At 35.7% G+C, this 22568-nt stretch overlaps 1 protein-coding gene across 5 annotated transcripts in view; it reads left to right on the plus strand.

The window, feature by feature from the left end:
* CNTLN (centlein) overlaps positions 1–22568 on the plus strand; it is a 333334-nt gene that overhangs the window by 274680 nt on the left and 36086 nt on the right. For all 5 annotated transcript variants that reach the window (XM_068552481.1, XM_068552482.1, XM_068552485.1 and 2 more), the window contains 4 exons: positions 4282–4379; positions 5886–6012; positions 7407–7544; positions 8141–8326. In XM_068552481.1, coding sequence (XP_068408582.1) covers positions 4282–4379; positions 5886–6012; positions 7407–7544; positions 8141–8326 — 549 coding nt within the window. The remainder of the gene's footprint in view (positions 1–4281; positions 4380–5885; positions 6013–7406; positions 7545–8140; positions 8327–22568) is intronic.

Below are 22568 nucleotides of genomic sequence, written 5' to 3' on the forward strand. Positions count from 1 at the left end.
TATCTACTACAGATACTTTTATTCACAGTTCAGTGATTCTTCTTATATTTAAGTCTTCATGTGCCTAATATAACTTTTGTTTTCACCAAGATAAAATAGAATGTTAAATCCAGTAATGTCTGATCTGATGTCTAAATTTTTTAAATTGTTAATAGTTTTAAGTTGATTTTTATTTTATTTATTTCATTTTACTTACTACTAATACTCTAACAATTTTTGGTAATAATAGGCCCATATGGATATCTGTAAGCTTCTTGAATCATGGTTTACCATGGCGTAAGTTTTTACCCATATATAAATCTCTCTCACTTTGAAGGAATGTGTGAGTTACAAAGGTGAGACTAATGAGAATGCCTAAAGCAATTTAGATCATGCTTTTGATGTAAGTTTGAAGTGACATTGTCCATATCTAACCTGGAGCCCTGGAACACTGACCAGGCTGCATAGGGACAAAAAGGGTAAATCTTTACTTTTGTCTTATTTCATGCTTTAATATGGAAATATCCTGGAAGACTAGGTACTTTTAAGTAAATAATACTCTTGATACTACAAATTTCTGTTTCGATATTGTATTAGATTGCTAGGGCTGCCATAACAAAATACCACCGAGTGGCTGGCTTGAATAATAGAAATTTATTTTCCCATAGTTCTGGGGTCTAGAAGTCCAAGATCAAAGTATTGACACGTTTGATTTCTTCCAAGGCCTCTTTCCTTGGCCTATGGATTGCCACCTTCTTGCTGGGTCTTCACATGGTCACCCCTCAAGTCTATGAGGTCTGTGTCCTAATTGCTTCTCTTATAAGGACACCAGTCATGTTAGATTAAGGCCCACCCATGTGACCTCATTTTACTTTAATTACCCCCTTAAAAGCCCTATCCAAATACATTTTGAAGTACTGGAATGGGAGGTTAGGACTTCAACATATGAATTTTGCCAGGACACAATTCAGCCTATAACATATCAGATTGCTAACATAATAAATTTCCGAGAAATAGCTTATTTTCTACTTGATGTTTTCTATGCCTAGTAAAAAAAAAAATGGTTAGATTTGAATCTCTTAAAGGTCTACATCCATCTTTTTTATTTTATCCAATTAATATTAGACTTTTCTATGTAAATTCTTAGGTGTACTTCTGAGGTGTACATGGTTCATTCAGAAATTAGAGTGCTCATGTGCATTTCTGTGTCTTCATTTTTACCCATATTAGACATGTTTCCTCAAGGAACCCAACTTTATATAGATAGATAATAAAATATTTAGTGACATATAAATTCCTTCCAGTGAATGATATATACATCAGTTATTTATATTTAGTTTAATTTGTAGTTCTTTATACACTCTGGATTGAGTAGTACTCCAACTTATATTTGTGATTATTTTTGACCTCCTGATTGTTGAAAGGATACCTTTTGGTATATACCATGTTCTCTTCCAGTTTTCCAGTAAGTTAATAATGAAGAATAATGGTTTTTAAACTACTGTTAATTTATATATGATCTATTGCCAGTCTAGTTCTAAGTCTTTTAAAAATATTAACTCATTAAATACTCGTTTCAACCCTATGAGATAAATTCTGTTATTATATCTATTTTACAGTTAAGCAAACTGAGTAAGTTAATTGTCCAAGGTCACACAGCTACTAAGAGATAGAGCTGAGATTAGAACTCAATCCATAGGGCTCCAGCATCCATGCTTTTACTCATTTCGCTATGAAAAATTTTTTAAGTGTTTAATAAACTTAAACAGGAAAGCTCTAACCAAGATAGAGTATTACCATTATGACATCTTTGAAATATGTGTTTTGCTCCAGATTTTGTCATGCTGCAGATAAGTATTATGTTGTAGGAAATGGAAAAGTGTCAGAGGACCTGGGTTTTGATCATTTGTTGTCCAGTAACTTCTTGTGGGACCTGATTGAGGAAATTACTTAGCTTCTCCGGAGGTCTAGTGCAGGGATACCTTTCTACCCTCTTAAAAAGGATTTCTGAGGATTAAACAAAATAACTATGAGATTTAGAGAGTCTGGCAAAAGTATTTATCAAGCTGGCATTGTTTTATTTATTATAATTCTGTAATCCCTCAATTATCCAGAAGTCAGAATTACAGCATTTTTCAGCCACCTAAAATAACAGGCTTAAGTCTAAAAACATAAAAGAATCAAACAGCTATCTTAAAATCCACTTAATTTATTCTGTTGAAGATATTGTCAGGCTTCATTTACTGCCTTTTGTCTTTTATTTTAAATATAGCTGTAATGAGTTTATTTGTTTAACTTCTCAGCAGAAAACACCTCAAAAGCAGCAAATTAGAAGTATGTATATTAAGGGCTTGTTTTTAGGCAGGAATATTGAGAGAATCAAGAAATTATGATCAACAGATTGACAGAAAAAAAATATAAAAATGCTAAGGTAAAAATACAAAATTAGAAAAACAGCAGCCTGGGACCATTCAGAGTAGGGCTAAGTAGCCATTTATATCATAATAGTTCTTAAAGGCATCATTATATAATGACACAGTGATAATAAATTAGATACAGTAATATAACATAATTAATATAGTGATAATATTTATAATATAATATCATTATATTAAAGTATCACTATTGCTTAATGTAATTGTGGATTGTCATTTCTAAATGAATGAACAATCATTCCGGAAAGAATTTAAGTTTAATGATTAAAGCAAAAGCTTCAATTTTTTGGTAAATTTACTAGTGTGGAACATCTTACTCTGGCAATGCTAGAAGTAAGACACCATATGTCACTGTAAACATGTAAAATATGATGGAAATTTAGATTGCATAACACAAAATTTAATCAAAACTTTTAGCATTCAATACAGTTGCCAAGTTGAGGTAGCCTTGGGTTTTTAAGAAAATTAATATAATATTTAATGGAAATTTAAAATTTACATATGCCATACCAATGAGATATTTAAAGTCTGTCTAATGAATTTGACTCACATTTACATTGTGTGGTTAATGGTTTCATCTTTTCAGATTTATATTTTTTAGAATAAGTTAGTCAAACCTGGAAATAGTTCTCATAGAAACTAGACTATAGTTATTAGAAAAATTAGCGAAATAACTACTACAAATATTTTTAAAGTTACATTTTATTTATATTATTTAATACTTGTTAAATTTAACAAATGAATTAATGTATGTCAATGCTATCTTACAGGTAGAAAAACCAAAATATCAAATCACTAAATAATATCTGAGAGTACAGGTTTTCTTGGAACTTGAGTCAAAATTGAAAGTTAGGTGTCCCTAACACTCTAGCTACTACCTCTGGCTCCTAGGCCATGCAGACAACAAATACCACAAAGGTGTTCTGCTTTGAAAAACTAATAATTATGTATAAATACTTTAATAATTAGTATTGTTTATAAGTTCAAGTGAGGAAGTATTCAGTATTCATAAGGTTCTTTATCAGTTATCTTTTACTATCTAACATTATCCTAAAATGTAGCAGCTTAAAACAACAGCAATTTATTACTTCTTATGATCCAGTGGGTTCACTAGGTAGTTCTTTTGCTGCTGTCTGCTGGGTCCCCTCATATGCCTGCATTCTTCTAAACCAAGGATTTACCTGGGCTGGAAGTTCCAAGAGAGCCTCACTCAAAGGCTGGCAATTGGTCTGCTGGCTGTCATCTGGGGTACCTCAGTACTCTCCCAAATGGCCTTTCCTCTATATTTGTTGGAAGGTGATCCCAGAGCAGCATTCCAAGAGGGCAAAGATGCAATAGAAGGATTTAGGGCCTAGATCTGATATTTGCACAGTGTCATATGCCACATACTTTTGGTCAAAGCAAATCGCAGGCCAGGCCAGATTCAAAGGGTTGGGAGACGGATTACACCTCTTGATGGGAGGTGCAGCAAAGCTTTGTGACTATATGTAGTCTGTTACAGGTTATTAGTAAATCCAGAATTAGTTTTAAGTGATCTTACTAAACCATAAAAATAATTAATCACATACACATTTACATTTTACAAAATCCATATTTCCCATAAATGTATTTTGGGTATATACTCTTTGCAATTATTATGTGAGTGTGTTCCTCTATGATTTTGGCATGTTATATAAGAATTTTAGTGCGCCATGTTATTTCTGTTAGAACATAGAAAATGAAGCATTTTAAAATGTTCAGTTGTTCATTTTAATTATAACCATAATTTTTGCAATTTTATTATCTGCATGAAAATGGCATTTATATTTATGCTGCTTTAGAACAAGATTGAAAGACATATTTGAATTTATGTGTATTTTTAATCTAGAATGCAACTAATGAACTCACTAAACAATCATCAAACTTGAAGTCTCTGAAATTTGAACTCCTAGCAAAAGAAGAACACATAAAGGAAATGCATGAAAAGTATGTGCTTTATATTTTTATCCGTTGTATTTGGTGCCACCTAGTGGCGGCTGACTCTACTAAACATTGCATACCAAGAAACAATACCAACAGGTTAAGTTGTTTGCCTTTCTTAGTTCGTTTTTAAGCCTACACAAGATGAAAGTTTAAAGAATATTACATATATCATGGTTTATGGCAAGATAGTTACTATTTTTTAATTATAGTAAGAATGTTTAAAGTTAGATTTTCCATCTTAAACATATTTAATTCTGAATAAATATCAATTAATGGCCAAAAGACTATGAACAGAAAACTTTAGAATGTAGTAATTATTTGACTAAAAATATATGTATAGGTTGATCTTTATATTGGATTTAATGCCTAAGCGTATAAAGCGAAGGTGGGAAAAAAAGGAAAGTTTTGTTTGTGTTTAAAATAACTGGAGGGTTATGAAATAATATAATACTTTGTGTATTTATACTGAAAAGGAGTTTAAAATGTTCTATCTCACAGAATCAAAATTATTTCCTTTCTATATCTTTTATAGATAAACTAGAGCTTAGAAGTTGTAACATGTTTAGAAAGAATTCTAATCATTCATAATTTGAGATACATATACCTTATGTACATACATGTATACCACGTTATAAGTGAAGATCACTTAAAATCGTAACAGATAAAACTATTAGACAAAAAGATTGGTTAATTTTTTTAAACAGACTATCTTGAAGCTTATTTATGGATGGAGTTAGTCTTGCTTACTGTTTACCAGTGAGGACTCTAGAGAAACATTCTTTGAATCCTGGCTTCTTTACCTGCTAGCTCTGGGACTCAATTTAATAGAATTAACTCATAAAGTTCTTAGAATTAAATGAGTTAGTACATGTAAAGCACTTATAACAGTGACTGGCACATAGTAAACACTCAATAAATGTTAGCTGTTGTTCTTTTTATAGTAGTAATAGTAGTAGTTGTTACTGCATCTATCATTTTATACTTAGCGTTACCAATTTAAGCTAAACTGATATGTCAGTTCAGTCTCATATGATATTAAATTAGAACGTCATGCCTAGCTTTAGTGTCTTTACATGATATTATCAAATTTTATATTTGTTATTAGAGTATAGAATTGTTTCTTATCAATGTTATGCTTTTTGATAATCTCTAAATATTGCTTTGTATTTTTCTTAGAATGCAAGAATGGAACATAAATATAATAATTTTAAGTTTTCATGAATTTTATTAATTTTTCTCAGTTCTTTTTTAATGTTTTAATGTATATGTATATAAAAAATACTGTAATTACCAAGTCACAACTGGATTATAGATTTTAATATTTTACTCAAATTATTAATAGAGCAATATTTTACACCATGCAATTATTTTATTAATTTGCAACTTCACTAATATCAGATAGCATTTAAAAATTAACAGTAGGTATAACATTGGATAATATGTAAAATATCATCACTGTTGAAGTATTTTCTATCACTCTTGATAAAATGCCTTTTTTTCCCTTTCAAGGATGTCTCGAATGGAGAGAGATATAACCATGAAAAGACATTTGATAGAGGACTTGAAATTTCGACAGAAAGTAAATTTGGAAAGTAATGAGAGTATTAATGAAATGCTAGAAAATCTTGAAAAAAAGGTATCAATTTTTATGTTCACTGAAACTGAAAAAAATCACTTCCCCTTGTATTTACTTTAACTCAAATATTCAATCTTAATAAAAGGTATAGCAAATATTCATAAAATATATGTGTATTGTTACATAATTACATCATTTGCTCTGAAAGTACATTATTTGTTTTAAAATTCAAGACTCCAAACGGTCACACATAATATAGTCATTCATTCTTTTTATATTTGTAAATATACCATGAGAAGATAATCAAGTTTAATTTTTTAAATGTTTAATATTTCTGGGATACATAATTCCATTTTATTCAGCATTTTCTTTTATTTAAAGCTATTATTTATAATGATAGAATTAAGCATATATTTTAAATGAAAAATATTATCGTCAATGACTATCAGTTCTTTAAAAAGTGTACTCACCACGGTTTTTTTGAAAGTATACTTTTTCCTTATATACATTTAATTCAGTGTACTTAGGAAAAGAGTCATATTTAAAATAGTTGTATAATATCTGATCCCAAAGTAGAAATCAGTGATTTGCTGACTAAGAGATATTTTTTTGCTTAAAAATTTTTAAAGCTGCTATTTACACAAATCATAAAACAAATCATAAAGCAGCTTGTGCTTTGGCATTCACTAAATGTCATCCACTCCAGAGAGAGCGTTTCCCCTACTTTCCTTGTTGGAGATAAAAATGTAAGTAATGCTCAGATGGATTTAAGAGAGAAAATTTTACATGAGCAAGACACATGCATACAGATTTTCTTTCTCTTTCTCCTCCACAGACCCACATGAATTATAATTACTTTGTAGAGTTTTCTTCAGTGTTATCCTTAAAATTTTGCTCATTTTTTTAACTTCAATAATCATTTAAGGTAGTCTTACAAAGTTTGTGTAAGTAATCATTTATCTTTAATAGCTTTAAAGTGAAATAGAAAAACTATTTTCTTCGGCTATTCTTTGAAATGTATAATAAATATGTTGTATTACTTATTTAATTTTATCCTAAAAAGTACATGTTATACTTTTACTGGAGAATACAAATGAAAGTTATCCATGACTTGGCTTATTTAAGAATCAAAAGCAACCATCTCCTACTTAAGGAAGTTTAGGTTAGTAATTAAAGGAAATATCGTTAAAATTAATTTTATATTATTAGATAGAAGGCTACACATACCAATATTCATGCTTTTTTGTGCAGTTTTGGGGTTTTGCTATTGATTTAAGGATTGTTAGTCTCATTCACAGTATGAGTTCTACAGATCTTATGCTTGAATTTGATATCATTTATGAGAAAATAAACTAGACTTATTCGTGTATTCATTTGGTTTCCATTTGAAACAAATACAGTATGGAACTAGAATGCCTTTACCAATAATAATTACCTTCATGCTTTTATTGTAGGTGCAGACATTAACTGAAGAGTGTTCCAACAAGAAGGTATCAATCAATTCACTAAAGCAAAGACTTAGTGTCGCTGTAAAAGAGAAGTCACAGTATGAACAGATGTATCAGAGAACTAAAGAGGAGTTAGAAAAAAAGGTATGCTTTTAGGACATTTTAGCCTGGAGATGGACCGTAATAATGTCTTTTTCATTTTTAAAGTTGTCCTTTTTTTCTCCCCAAAACTACTATGAGCAATTTAAATGTTTCAGATAACTGCAAAGAACATTTATATCTCTACATAAAACTCTAATAAGAGTTTGTTTACTATTAAAGGTAGTGCTGTATTAGAGAGACAGATTTACTTGTCTTGATAATTTCTAATAAATGAAAACTGTTGTTAAGAACTGGCATTTATGTAAGTGTATATAAATTTTTAGGTCCACCTAAACTTATAAACTAATTAAATACTTCCATTTGATATATGAAATCTTTCAGTCTAAAATGGCTTCCATGTCTTTAATGATTTATAATTTTTAAAAAGCATAAACTAATTTTGATGATAAATATATGATAATATGTGTGCAGGATATTCATTGAAAATAAACAAAAACAACCATCAATTTTACTCAAATAAAAATGAATACAAGATACAGAGAGAGTAATGAAACCCTTTCCTTATCTGACATCTCTAACTAACATCCAAATCTGTTTAAGAAATATTTTTTTATTCTATGATTACTGGTCTTTTGCAGGATCTCAAGCTTACTTTCCTCATATCAAAAATAAATGAGACTGAATCTGCCATGGCAGAAATTGAAACAGCAGCATCTAAGCATCTTCAAGGATTAGCAATGCAAAGTGAGCAGGCCCTAGAAGGTGCACAGAAGAAATTGCTGCTAGCCAATGAGAAAGTGGAAGAGTTCACCATATTTGTGAAGGTTTGAATTCCTTGTGCTTTACTAACTTGTACTTTACTTCAGGCAGAGTGGGCAGTGGCCTACTTCAGATGATTTGGGAAGTACGTTGAAGTTCCTTTCTGCTTTCCTAAACCACAAAGCATCTTCCCCTACCCTACTTGCCACACTGTTCAAATTTTCTCTATAAAAGATTTGTTTTTATAGCTTGAGTTTAAAAATGTCCACTCTATTATTAATATTCTTTTCTTAATGTCAATTTAGTTATGAAATTGTGGTAATCACATAATCGAGACAGGTGGGGTTTTTTTTTTTTTTTTTGATTATTTTTATTTTTGGCTGTGTTGGGTCTTCATTGCTGTACGCCGGCTTTCTCTAGTTGCAGTGAGCGGGGGCTACTCTTCGTTGCATGTGCAGGCTTCTCATTGCGGTGGCTTCTCTTGTTGTGGAGCACGGTCTCCAGGTGCTGGGGCTTCAGTAATTGCGGCATGTGGGCTCAGTAGTTGTGGCTTGCGGGCTCTAGAGAGCAGGCTCAGTAGTTGCGGCACACGGGCTTAGTTGCTCCGCAGCATGTGGGATCTTACTGGACCAGGGCTCGAACCCATGTCCCCTGCATTGGCAGATGGATTCTTAACCACTGCACCACCAGGGAAGTCCCAAGACAGATTTTAAGACAAAAGAATTGAGTCATTTTCATTCCACTCTCCTTTTAAAAATCATCCAAGCAATAACAACCAGAAACTTGCTCCATGATAACTGAAGTTAAGAGACATTGCACCCCAGCCCATGACCTATCACACATGGAATGGATAGAGGAATGGTAAATGATCTAGCAGGACAAAAGGAAGACAAGCTGAAGTGTCTACAAAGGGTGTACCATCTGGAAATTATCTGACCACTGAAGACTCCCAGAACGGTTCTGGCATTGGCTGCACAAGGAACCACCAAAGCTGAGGGTGGTGGGGGAGAGGAGAATACCAGGCTAAAATGGGTGTTTTGTTTGAAAGTCTTTATAAGGAATTTTTCGACCTCTGGCCTGTACTTCTGCCCAACATGGTCAGCCAGTATTCCTCCCTTAACTATTCTGGAAAAACTCAGGAGGAGCAGTTCTAGTTTCAGAGATACGAGGCACTGAGGGCTGGGAACCTGGTTATTGCTCCCCTCCTTTCAATCCCACTGTGAGTTGTTTACACCCCTGTTTAGTGCCTTTTATTCTGCCTCGTATTATAGTCAGCACACGGATCTGTTTCCATTATATAAATTATGATGAGTTCCTTAAAGTCAAGAACAACGTTTTATTAATCTCTACCTCCACAACATGTACCATAGTGACTTGCAAAGAGTTGGCATGCAATAATGATCACTAACTAAGCAAATTGAATTTCTCTTAGGAATATGAAATTTTAATAAAAGCCCTTTTGGCCTTTAAAAATAAGAATTAAGACAATTTGACTGCTGTGGGAGGGTAACTCTTTACTTTCCCCCTTTTATCTCCTGAAGTTGCAATGTTCTTTTTTTTTTTTTTTTTTTAACCAATCTTCGATGAGATTGAGTTCTTCCCGCTACTTGTTCCTTTGGCTGGCATATATTATTAAAAACTTGCCTATCATAACAGTAGAAACTTACTTAAATATATAAATATTTTTAATTGATGGAATCTTTATAAAATTAAAGTTTAAATGTCCTTCTATGGAATAAAATAACATCACCACTTACTGTCTTCTTTCTTAAATAACCCTACTATTATTTGAACCACTCAACTAGACTTGCTGCATATATAATTATTATATATATAAATACGTTAGTGTTCTCAAATCAGTTACCCCCTTAGGTATTGATCTTATTTATAAGAATTAACATTCCTGGGCTTATAAGTTGAATATAAGATGGCAAATAACTGGATCTTATGTATAGTACCATTTTCTTTATTCCTCTAAAAATAACAGCTTACAACATTTTATGCCAGTGTTAATAGTACCCCATTTAGAACAAATCCCTTACTTTGTTTCTTTGGAAATCATAGATACCTTGGGAGTTTTCTCATTTAGAAAATATCTACAAAATGAATGGAATAAAACATTTTATCTCTTTCAATGAAGGTTTCAAATGGTATAAAGTCAGACCAATAATGCTTGCCTCAGAGGACTCTAAATGATTGCAGAGTATTAATTTAAATTTATTAATTTAATCATATTTCCTTTTCCTGATTTAAAATGTCATTCCTTCCAAATGCTTGTTGAATAGTCTCACTGTTTAACTTATGATAAGCACTCTCATTGAATATTGTCGTTATTTTACTCATGATGTAGAGCTATTTTTATTATGACTTTTAGCTTCATAAACCTTTGTTTTCCTTGTTTTATATTCAGCTTAGAGTTGCATTTTTTGTACTGTTAGCCAATATATAAAATATGAAATGCACACTTATAAGATTTACTCAAATGCTAATTATGGTTTTCCTAAAGTATTCCTTGAACGTGTCCTGTTTAAAAAAGAATTGATAACCAGAAGTTTTTAAAATAGAAAAATGAATTTTATGATTAGATATCTGATTATTATAGACTTGATGAAGTTTCATGACCTTTATGATAATGTAATGGGTGTACTTCTTCACATAGAGTAGTTTGGCAAAAAATTATCTTTTAAAAAACAAACTTCTTATTTATGTCCAAGGATGTGAATAGTATTTAATGATATAGTGAATGTCTAATCTCTAGTTGTTCGAGAGTAACATACTAATCCTTCATATATTTCACCAACAATGATATAGAGTATAGATGTCCTAGTACATAAATTCACGATTGCCGTGGTTTCATGACTTTTTAATTTGAGTAGCATATTGAAGGTCCTATAGTAGAGAATGATAACAGATAGGGATAAAATATTTTTAGTACTCTTTCAGAAATTTTCCATGTTGTTTCAGTTTGGTATTTAGATTGCTTGCATTAGAATCAACAGATTCTATTGCATTTAAATAAAATTCATAATTGTGGGCATTATTGAATCAAAATCTTGGTTGGGGTGAGGCCCAATAATCTGCATATAACTACTAGGTGATATTACGCATTAATACTGTTTTGAAAACATTGTGTTTTTTTTAAAGCCTAACATTGCTTTTATGGATTGAATCTATATAACAAAATATTTATCAGTTTGGTATTTAATAGCACCTTTTACCACTCATGACTTCTAATGGTAATTTGACATTTGTTTTACTTAACTGTGTTTTAGGGTCAATATGTATTTGATAATGGTACCACTTCTACTGCTTAATCCATTTCTCTAATAAAGGGCCACAAGAAAACTAATGCCCAAACCAGAAACATTGGCAAAGACTGGATATTTGGGTCTGAGGAAGGAGATTACTGTCATCCTTCTCTTCCTCACACGTATGGCCCACCCTAGGACTGGGCAGAAATGCTCAGGAGCTGCCATCCGCAGTGACATACCATCAGTGACGTCCTAAACACTACTGCATTACAGCTCAGCTTTCACCTTTTTAAAAATTTAAGACCTTCCATAATTTGACCCTATTCTGTTTAGAATCTAATTTTTTTCCCACTACTCTCCAAATTTCACCCAGATTATGTTCAGTCTTGCCTTTCCTCAAGTTCTCCTTCTTCCTTGACATATCCTTCTCTCTTTGCTCTAAATCCTTCCAATTTAGCTCAGGGCCTTCCTCTTTCATGAATCATTTCTTTAACTCTGTGGTTAAGGGGAAAGGGCCCTACTCTGCCAGTTTCTAGTTCTGTTATCTCAGGCAAGTGACTTAATCCTCTGTGTCTCAGTTTCCCCATCTATAGAATTAGTGTAATGATGGAACATACCTGAAGTGAGGATTTAAATAAGTTAATATAGATAAAGCTCAAACATTGCCCAATATGCTCAGTGTTATCTGAGTGTCAGCTAGTAGTATGGCTATCATTTATCTCCTGAATAATTATTGTATATACCATATAAATTAACACATAACTGCAAACTCTCATATTTTTCTTTTTGTTTCAAGTAGATTATTATAGTCAATTTGAAGTTAGGGTATTGTCATTCATTTACCCAAAGTACTGGCACATAATAGGGCTCACTAAATTCTTGAAGAATTGATTTTACATCTGCTTTAAGAATGGTGCAGGACACATAATCACTGCTCAGATTGAAACCTCTGTGAAGGCAAGAGCTATGCACATTGCTTAACGAGCATAGTTAAAGAATGTGCATAGTTCCTACATGGAACATAATGATCACCAGGACTCATTCTGTGCAGAGCTTATTAGGATATCAAGTACACAAAAGTACTTAATAAATATTAGTAGTAGTACTAATAGTAATAATGTTTGTTCTGGCCATGTTATGGAATCTGTGTTCCCTTTACTCTTTTCACTTATGCATAGGGCACAACCAGATTATAGAAGAGGAGTGGCCATCTGTTCTAGATCTAGTCTTGAATATGGAATTTTGCCCTGGAGTAAAATCAAGTGCTTTGAGCATCTGGACTGGATATATGTGGCAGAGCTGAGGCTTTGAATTCTCCTAATAACTGAATAAAACACACAAGGGAAATTTCTAGAAGTATTTGCTCAGTTTGATTGAGCCCTGATATAGGCTTGTTAACGTGCTTGTATATGAGAGTCATATGCTCAATTCCATCTTCTCGATGGCTTTTGTTAGCTGATAAATAAATACCAGCCAAAGAACAACATTTAGCTGGAAGCTTAAATCATTTAATTATCAATATGTACTTGCTTGGTAAGATTTAGTACGATGATTTGGGCATATAAATTTCTTGCTTCTTTAGTGAAAACATTTGTAGGGCATTATAATTTTATTTTTAATAAGTACAATTGTTAATAGTTTGGTACTGATCTACTCTGTTAATTATGATTTTTTTCTATTTTTTTTTCCAACTTTATTGAGATACGACATATAACAATGTATAAGATTAAGCTATACAATATGGTGACTTGATACATGTATATATTATGAAATGTTTACTACAATAAGGGTAGTTAACACATCCTTAACCTCACATAATTACCATTTTATTGTTATTGTTATGGTGAGGACATTTAAAATCTACTCTCATAGCAAATTCCAAGTATACAACACAGTATTGTTAACTATAGTCATATGCTGTACATTAGATCCTTGGAACTTATTCTTCTAACTGGAAGTTTGTGTCATTTGACCAACATCTCATTTCCCCCTCCCCTCAGCCCCTATCTTTTTCTGTCTGACTTATTTCTCTTAGTATAATACTCTCAGGGTCCATCCGTGTTGTCACAGATGGCAGGATTTCCTTCTTTTTCATGGCTGAGTAATATTCCATTGTGTGTGTGTGTGTGTGTGTGTGTGTGTGTGTGTGTGTGTGTGTACATACACACACACACACACATGCCACATTTTCCTTATCCATTAATCCATTGATGGACACTTAAGTTGCTTCCATGTCTTGACTAGTGCAAGTAACGGTGCACTGACCATGGGAATGCATATGTCTCTTTGAGATCCTGTTTCATTTCCTTTGGATATGTACTCAGAAGTGGGATTGCTGGTAGTTCTAATTTTTTTGAGGGACCTCTATACTGTTTTCCATAGTGGCTGTACCAATTTACATTCCCACCAACGGTACATAATGGTTCCCTTTTCTCCACATCCTCGTCAGCATTTGTTATCTCTTGTCTATTTGATAACAGCCATTCCAACAGGTGTGAGGTGATATCTTGTGGTTTTGATTTGCATTTCTCTGATGATTAGTGAGGTTGAGCACCTTTTCATGAACTTGTTGGCCATTTGTATGTGTTCTTTGGAAAAATGTCTGTTGAGGTCCTTTGTCCATTTTTAAATTGGATTATTTGGGTTTTTGTTATTAAGTTGTATATAGTTTGAAGTCAGGAAATGTGATACCTCCAGCTTTCTTCTTTCTCAAGATTGCTTTGGCTATTCAGTCTTTTGTAGTTTCATACAAATTTGGGGATTTTTTCCTATTTCTGTGAAAAATGCCATTGGAACTTTGATAGAGGTCGCAGTGAATCTCTAGGTGGCTTTGGGTAGAATGGACATTTTAACAATATTCACTCTTTTAATCAGGATATCATTCCATTTATTTGTGTCTTCTTTAGTTTCTTTCATCAGTGTCTTACAGTTTTTGGTGTATAGATCTTTCACTTCCTTGGTTAAATTTATTCCTAAAATTTTATTGTGTTGGGTGCTACTATAAGTGGGATTGTTTTATTTCTTTTTTACATGTTTAATTCTTAGTGTATAGAAACACGACTAATTAATTTTTGTCTGTTGATTTTGTATCCTGCAACTTTACTGGATTTGTTGATTAATTCTAACAGCTTTTTGATGGAGTCCTTAGGACTTTCTATATAAAAGATCATATCATGAGCAAACAGAGACAATTTTATTTCTTTCTTTCTGATTTGGATGCCTTTTATTTCTTTTTACTGCCTAATTGCTCTAGCTAGGACTTCCAGTACTGTGTTGAATAGGAGTGGTGAGAGTGGGCACTTTTCTCTTGTTCCTGATCTTAGAGGGAAAGGTTTCAGCCTTTCACTGTTGAGTGTGATGTTAGCTTGGGCTTGTATTATATGGCCTTTGTTATGTTCCAGTGTGTTCCTTCTATACCCAGTTTGTAGAGAGTTTTATCATGAAAGGATGTTAAATTTTGTCCAGTGCCCTTTCTGCATTTATTGAGATGATCATATGATTTTTATCCTTCATTCTTTTAACGTAGTGTATCACATTTATTGATTTGCGTGTGTTGACTCATTCTTGCATTCCAGGAATAAATCCCACTTCACCATGGTGTATGATCCTTTTAATGTGTTGTTGAATTCAGTTTGCTAGTATTTTGTTCAGAGGTTTTGCATCTATATTCATCAGGGGCATTGGCCTATAGTTTTCTTTTCTTGTAGTGTCCTTATCCGGCTTTGGTATCAGGTTAATGCTCACCTCATAGAATGAGTCTGAAAGTATTCTCTCCTTTTACATTTTTTGGAAGAGTTTGAGAAGGATTGACTTTAATTTTTCTTTTTTTGGTAGAATTCACCAGTGAAGCCATCAAGTCATGGACTTTTCTTTGTTGGAAGGTGTTTGATTGCTGATTCATTCTTACTCATTATTAATCTGTTGAGATTTTCTGTTACTTCATGATTCAGTCTTGGTAGGTTGTATGTTTTAGGAATTTATCCATTTCTTCTAGGTTGTCCAATTTGTTGACATATAATAGCTCATAGTATCCTCTTATGATCCTTTGTATTTCTGTAGTATCAGATGTAATATCTTCTCTTTCATTTCTAATTTTATTAATTTGAGTCCTCTCTTTTTCTTGGTAAGTCTAGATAAAAGTTTATCCATTTTGTTTATCTCTTTAAAAAACTAGCTCTTAGTTTCACTAATCTTTTCTATTGTCTTTTTTGTCTCAATTTATTTATTTCCACTCTTCTCTTTGTTATTTCCTCCCTTCTACTACCTTTGGGTTTAGTTTGTTCCTTTTGTAGTTCCTTGAGGTGTAAAGTTAGATTATTTTTTTGAGATTTTTTTTTTTTTTTTTTTTTTTGCTTAATGTAGGGTTCCACATGGCAGAAGAGGCCAGTGTCAGGAGTTGGGTGTTGGCGTGCAGGTGCTCAGGTGGAGGGGCTAGCTGCAGGTGAGCCCAGCGGTGCACGCCAGTGAGAGGAGACAGAGCCAGATCTGGGCCCACAAACAGCTGTGGGGGCCTTAGCTGTCAGCGTGTAGTCCTATGGCTACAGGGCCTCACCACAGGCACTTGCATGTCGTTGGAGGCCAGTGACAGGAGTCAGACCAGTGGCGAACCGGTCCACAGCTGGAGGGGTTAGCCCCAAATGCATGCACGGCAGTGTATCAGCTGCAGAAGTCTAGGCTGGCATCTTGCACTTGTGCAGCTGCAAAGGCCAAGCTGACTTCCAGTGCAGATTGGAGGGTCCAGTTGGGGAGAGGGAGGGAGTCAGTCAGGTGGCATCCGTGAAGGTGGAAACCTGTGGGGGGAAATCACAGTGGTGAAATCTGCAGGGCGGTCATGGCAGCTGTCCTGGGCTTTGGTTTCTTCAGTGGCGAAAGCTGTTGGGATCCTGCACAGAGCTGTAAACCACAGCTGCTCTTGCTGCATAGCTGATATTGGGAGCCCCAGGCATTCTTCCTTGCTCCAACCTGTCTTTATTTGTCTTAGCTTTGTCAGTTTCTGGGTGGTGTGAAACTGAAGTGGGTCCTTCATGCAGTGATATGAAAAACTGGGGAAGTTGGTTCCTCACCTCATTCTCCCTTTCCCAGCGAGGGAACTCTTTTGAACTGGGCAGTTCCCCCTTGGCACTGAGCAGTGCCACCCTGGGGTATGGGATGATGCAGGCAAAATGAAACTGCCCTTCTTTTTCTTTGTATGGAGTTATTCTCAGGTTTTTTGCTCCACTGTGTTGCTGAAATTGCTTAAGTGGACTCCTGAGCTCTTCCAGAGCTATTTTTGTTTGTGGATATCTGTCTAACTGTAGATATTTGTGAGGCGGATGGAGGCTGGATCTCCCACCCTATATTTTGGTGACATCACTTCTTAATTATGATTTTTAAACAGTTTTATAATAAAATCCAATTTGAGTTAACTCTTTCTGTCCTATCATTATATAAGAAAGGTAAATGACAGCTGTTTTTAAAGACAAGTTTTTAATAAAAATACATTAAGTGGGTGAACTTTAAAATATGTAAATTATATCTTGATAAAGCTGTTTAGGAAGCCGTTAAAAAAAAAAGACATTACTTCTCCAAGAAACTATGATGATAGGAGTGACTCCACAGTATTGGAGCAGCCAGTTATAACCTTCATCATAATAATCTAATCTTACTGAAAAATCTAATCAGTCCATTATAATTCAGTGAAATTCAAAACTTTTTGTAGTTCGCTAACACAGATCAAGACTCATTATAAAGACTGGAAAACTAGATCTTAATAAGACTGGAATGAAATAGCTTGCTGTGTTTCGCTCTAACACTATTGCTCACTGCTTACAATAAATTATATTATAATATTGAAAAACATAGTGACTTTAAGTTGAGATGTAAATCTAAGAAAGTACTTCTACTTTGAAAATATAATCAAATATTGGGACAACTCCTAGCCCATGATATTCCAAGAAGTTCAAGAAGGCTGACATAAATTTTTAGAAATTCAGTTAACATTAATTGAATGTTTATTTTGTGCCATACAGTGTTTTTACTTACCTTGACAATAAGTGATAGCCATTATTCAACTGATGCAAGCAGAGTGAAACTTTTTTAAGCTTCTATTGTTTTTAACATTGGAATATTTTTAAAGTTTTGCACAATTTGGGAGTTTTAAAGTTGCTTGGGGGGGACCTTCAAGATGGCAGAGGAGTAAGTCACGGAGATCACCTTCCTCCCCACAAATACATCAAAAATACGTCTACATGTGCAACAACTCCTACAGAACACCTACTGAACGCTGGCAGAAGACCTCAGCCTTCCCAAAAGGTAAGAAACTCCCCATGTACCTGGATAGGGCAAAAGAAAAACAGAGACAAAAGAGTAGGGATGGGACCTGCACCTCTGGGAGGGAGCTGTGAAGGAGGAAAAGTTTCCCCGCACTAGGAAGCCCCTTCACTGGTGGAGACGGGGGTGGGTGGGCGGGGGGGAGAGCTTTGGAGCCACGGAGGAGAGCGCAGCAACAGGGGTGCAGAGGGCAAAGCGGAGAGATTCCCGCACAGAGGATTGATGCCGGCCAGCACTCACCAGCCCGAGAGGCTTGTCTGCTCACCCGTCAGGGCGGGTGGGGGCTGGAAGCTGAGGCTTGGGCTTCAGAGGTCAGATCCCAGGGAGAGGACTGGGGTTGGCTGCACGAACAAAGCCTGAAGGGGGCTAGTGCACCACAGCTAGCCAGGAGGGAGTCTGAGAAAAAGTCTGGACCTGCCGAAGAGGCAAGAGACCATTGTTTTGGAGTGCGCAAGAAGAGAGGATTCAGAGCACTGCCTAAACAAGCTTCAGAGATGGGCGCAAGCTGCGGCTATCAGCTTGGAACCCAGAGACGGGCATGTAACGCTAATGCTGCTGCTGCAGCCACCAAGAAGCCTGTGTGCAAGCACAGGTCACTATCCACACCTCCCCTCCCGGGAGCCAGTGCAGCCCGCTACTGCCAGGGTCCCGTGATCCAGGGACAACTTCCCTTGGAGAACAAACGGCGTGCCCCAGGCTGTTGCACCATCATGCCTCTGCCACCACAAGCTCACCCCTCATTCCAGTTATAACTAGCATACCCTTCCCTCCCACCAGCCTGAATGGGTAAGAGCCCCCTAATCAGCCACTGGTTTAACCCCCTCCTGTCTGGGTGGGGAACAGATGCCTGAGGGCAACCTACACACAGAGGTGGGGCCAAAACCAAAGCTGAACCCCAGGAGCTGTGCAAACAGAGAAGAGAAAGGGAAATCTCTCCATGTAGCCTCAGGAGCAGCAGATTAAATCTCCACAATCAACTTGATGTACCCTGCATCTCTGGAATACCTAAACAGACAACGAATCATCCCAAATTGAGGCAGTGGACTTTGGAAGCAACTATAGACTTGGGATTTGCTGTCTGCGGCTGATTTGTTTCTAATTTTTATGTTTATCTTAGTTTAGTGTTTAGCGCATGTGATCATTGGTGGATTTGTTTACTGGTTTAGTTGCTCTTTTTTTATTTTTTCATTTTAATAATTTTTTCTTTTTATTTATTTATTATTATTTTTAAATTTTTATTTATTTATTTTTCTTTCTTTTTTCTCACCCTTTTCTTCAAAGCCGTGTGGCTGACAGGGTCTTGGTGCCCTGGCCTGGTGTCACGCCTGAGCCTCTGAGGTGGGAACGCTAAGACCCAGCTCCACCCAGCAGCCAGCAAACTCCAGTGCTGGATTCCCCATGCCAAACAACTAGCAAGACAGGAACACAACCCCACCCATTAGCAGAGAGGCTGCCTAAAATCATACTAAGTTCACAGACACCCCAAAACACACCACCGGACATGGCCCTGCCCATCAGAAAGACAAGATCCAGCCCCACCCAGAAGAACACAGGCACCAGACCCCTCCACCAGGAAGCCTACACAAGCCACTGAACCACCCTCACCCACTGGGGGCAGACACCAAAAACAACAGGAACTATGAACCTGCAGCCTGAGAAAAGAGGACCCCAAACACAGTAAGTTAAACAAACTGAGAAGACACAGAAATATGCAGCAGATGAAGGAGCAACGTAAAAACCCACCAGACGAAACAAATGAAGAGGAAATAGGCAGTGTACCTGAAAAAGAAATCAGAGTAATGACAGTAAAGATGATCCAAAATCTTGGAAATAGAATGGAGAAAATACAAGAAACGTTTAACAAGGACCTAGAAGAACTAAAGAGCAAACGAACAATGATGAACAACACAATAAGTGAAATTAAAAATTCTCTAGAAGGAATTAATAGCAGAATAACTGAGGCAGAAGACCGGATAAGTGACTTGGAAGATAAAATAGTGGAAATGACTACCACAGAGCAGAATAAAGAAAAAAGAATGAAAAGAATTGAGGACAGTCTCAGAGACCTCTGGAACAACATTAAATGCACCAACATTTGAATTATAGGGGTCCCAGAAGAAGAAGAGGAAAAAAAGGGTCTGAGAAAATATTTGAAGAGATTATATTTGAAAACTTCCCTAACATGGGAAAGGAAATAGTCAGTCAAGTCCAGGAAGTGCAGAGGTTCCAAACAGGATAAATCCAAGGAGAAACATGCCAAGACACATATTAATCAAACTATCAAAAATTAAATACAAAGAAAAAATATTAAAAGCAGTAAGGGAAAAGCAACAAATAACATACAAGGATATCCCCATAATGTTAACAGCTGATCTTTCAGCAGAAACTCTGCAAGCCAGAAGGGAGTGGCAGGACATATTTGAAGTGACGAAAGGGAAAAACCTACAACCAAGATTACTCTACCCAGCAAGGATCTCATTCAGATTCAACGGAGATATTAAAACCTTTACAGACAAGCAAAAGTTAAGAGGATACAGCACCACCAAATCAGCTTTACAGCAAATGCTAAAGGAACTTCTCTAGGCAGGAAACACAAGAGAAGGAAAAGGCCTACAAAAACAAACCCAAAACAATTCAGAAAATGGTAATAGGAACATACATATCGATAATTACCTTAAATGTAAATGGATTAAATGCTCCAACCAAAAGACATAGACTGGCTGAATGGATACAGAAACAAGACCCATATGTATGTTGTCTACAAGAGACCCACTTCAGACCTAGGGACACATACAGACTGAAAGTGAGGGGATTGAAAAAGATACTCCATACAAATGGAAATCAAAATAAACCTGGAGTAGCAATTCTAATATCAGACAAAATAGACTTTATTTATTTATTTATTAATAATTTTATTTATTTATTTTTGGCTGCATCGGGTCTTCATTGCTGCGCGAGGGCTTTCTGTAGTTGTGGCGAGCGGGGGCTGCTCTTCGTTGCAGTGCGCGGGCTTCTCATTGCAGTGGCTTCTCTTGTTGCCAAGCACGGGCTCTAGGTGTGCGGGCTCAGTAGTTGTCGCTTGTGGGCTCTAGAGCACAGGCTCAGTAGTTGTAGCATATGGGCTTAGTTGCTCCGAGGCATGTGGGATCTTCCTGGACCAGGGCTCGAAACCGTGTCCCCTGCATTGACAGGCGGATTTTTTTTTTTTTAAACATCTTTATTGAAGTATAATTGCTTCACAATGGTGTGTTAGTTTCTGCTTTATAACAAAGTGAATCAGCTACACATATACACACGTTCCCATATCTCCTCCCTCCCGCATCTCCCTCCCTCCCACCCTCCCCATCCCACCCCCCCAGGCGGTCACAAAGCACCGAGCTGATCTCCCTGTGCTATGTGGCTGCTTCCCACTAGCTATCTATTTTACATTTGGTAGTGTATATATGTCCATGACACTCTCTTACCCTGTCACATCTCACCCCACCCCCTCCCCATATCCTCAAGTCCATTCTCTAGTAGGTCTGTGTCTTTATTCCCGTCTTGCCACTAGGTTCTTCATGGCCTTTTTTTTTTTTTTTTTTCCCTTAGATTCCATATATATGTGTTAGCATACTGTATTTGTTTTTCTCTTTCTGACTTACTTCACTCTGTATGACAGACTCTAACTCCATCCACCTCATTACAAATACCTCCATTTCATTTCTTTTTATGGCTGAGTAATATTCCATTGTATATATGTGCCACATCTTCTTTATCCATTCATCTGTCAATCGACACTTAGGTTGCTTCCATGTCCTGGCTATTGTAAATAGAGCTGCAATGAACATTTTGGTACATGACTGTTTTTGAACTATGGTTCTCTCAGGGTATATGCCCAGTAGTGGGATTGCTGGGTCGTATGGTAGTTCTATTTGTAGTTTTTTAAGGAACCTCCATACTGTTCTCCATAGTGGCTGTATCAGTTTACATTCCCACGAACAGTGCAAGAGTGTTCCCTTTTCTCCACACCCTCTCCAGCATTTATTGTTTGTAGATTTTTTGATGATGGCCATTCTGACCGGTGTGAGATGATACCTCATTGTAGTTTTGATTTGCATTTCTCTAATGATTAATGATGTTGAGCATTCTTTCATGTGTCTGTTGGCCATCGGTATATCTTCTTTGGAGAAATGTCTATTTAGGTCTTCTGCCCATTTTTGGATTGGGTTGTTGGTTTTTTTGTTATTGAGCTGCATGAGCTGCTTGTAAATCTTGGAGATTAATCCTTTGTCAGTTGCTTCATTTGCAAATATTTTCTCCCATTCTGAGGGTTGTCTTTTTGTCTTGTTTATGGTTTCCTTTGCTGTGCAAAAGCTTTTAAGTTTCATTAGGTCCCATTTGCTTATTTGTGTTTTTATTTTCATTTCTCTAGGAGGTGGGTCAAAAAGGATCTTGCTGTGATGTATGTCATAGAGTGTTCTGCCTATGTTTTCCTCTAAGAGTTTGATAGTGTCTGGCTTTACACTTAGGTCTTTAATCCATTTTGAGTTGATTTTTGTGTATGGTGTCAGGGAGTGTTCTAATTTCATACTTTTACATGTAGCTGTCCAATTTTCCCAGCACCACTTATTGAAGAGGCTGTCTTTTCTCCACTGTATATGCTCGCCTCCTTTATCAAAGATAAGGTGACCATATGTGCGTGGGTTTATCTCTGGGCTTTCTGTCCTGTTCCATTGATCTATATTTCTGTTTTTGTGCCAGTACCAAA

This window comes from Eschrichtius robustus, chromosome 10 (genome assembly GCF_028021215.1).
Source record: "Eschrichtius robustus isolate mEscRob2 chromosome 10, mEscRob2.pri, whole genome shotgun sequence".
Lineage (NCBI taxonomy): Eukaryota > Metazoa > Chordata > Mammalia > Artiodactyla > Eschrichtiidae > Eschrichtius > Eschrichtius robustus.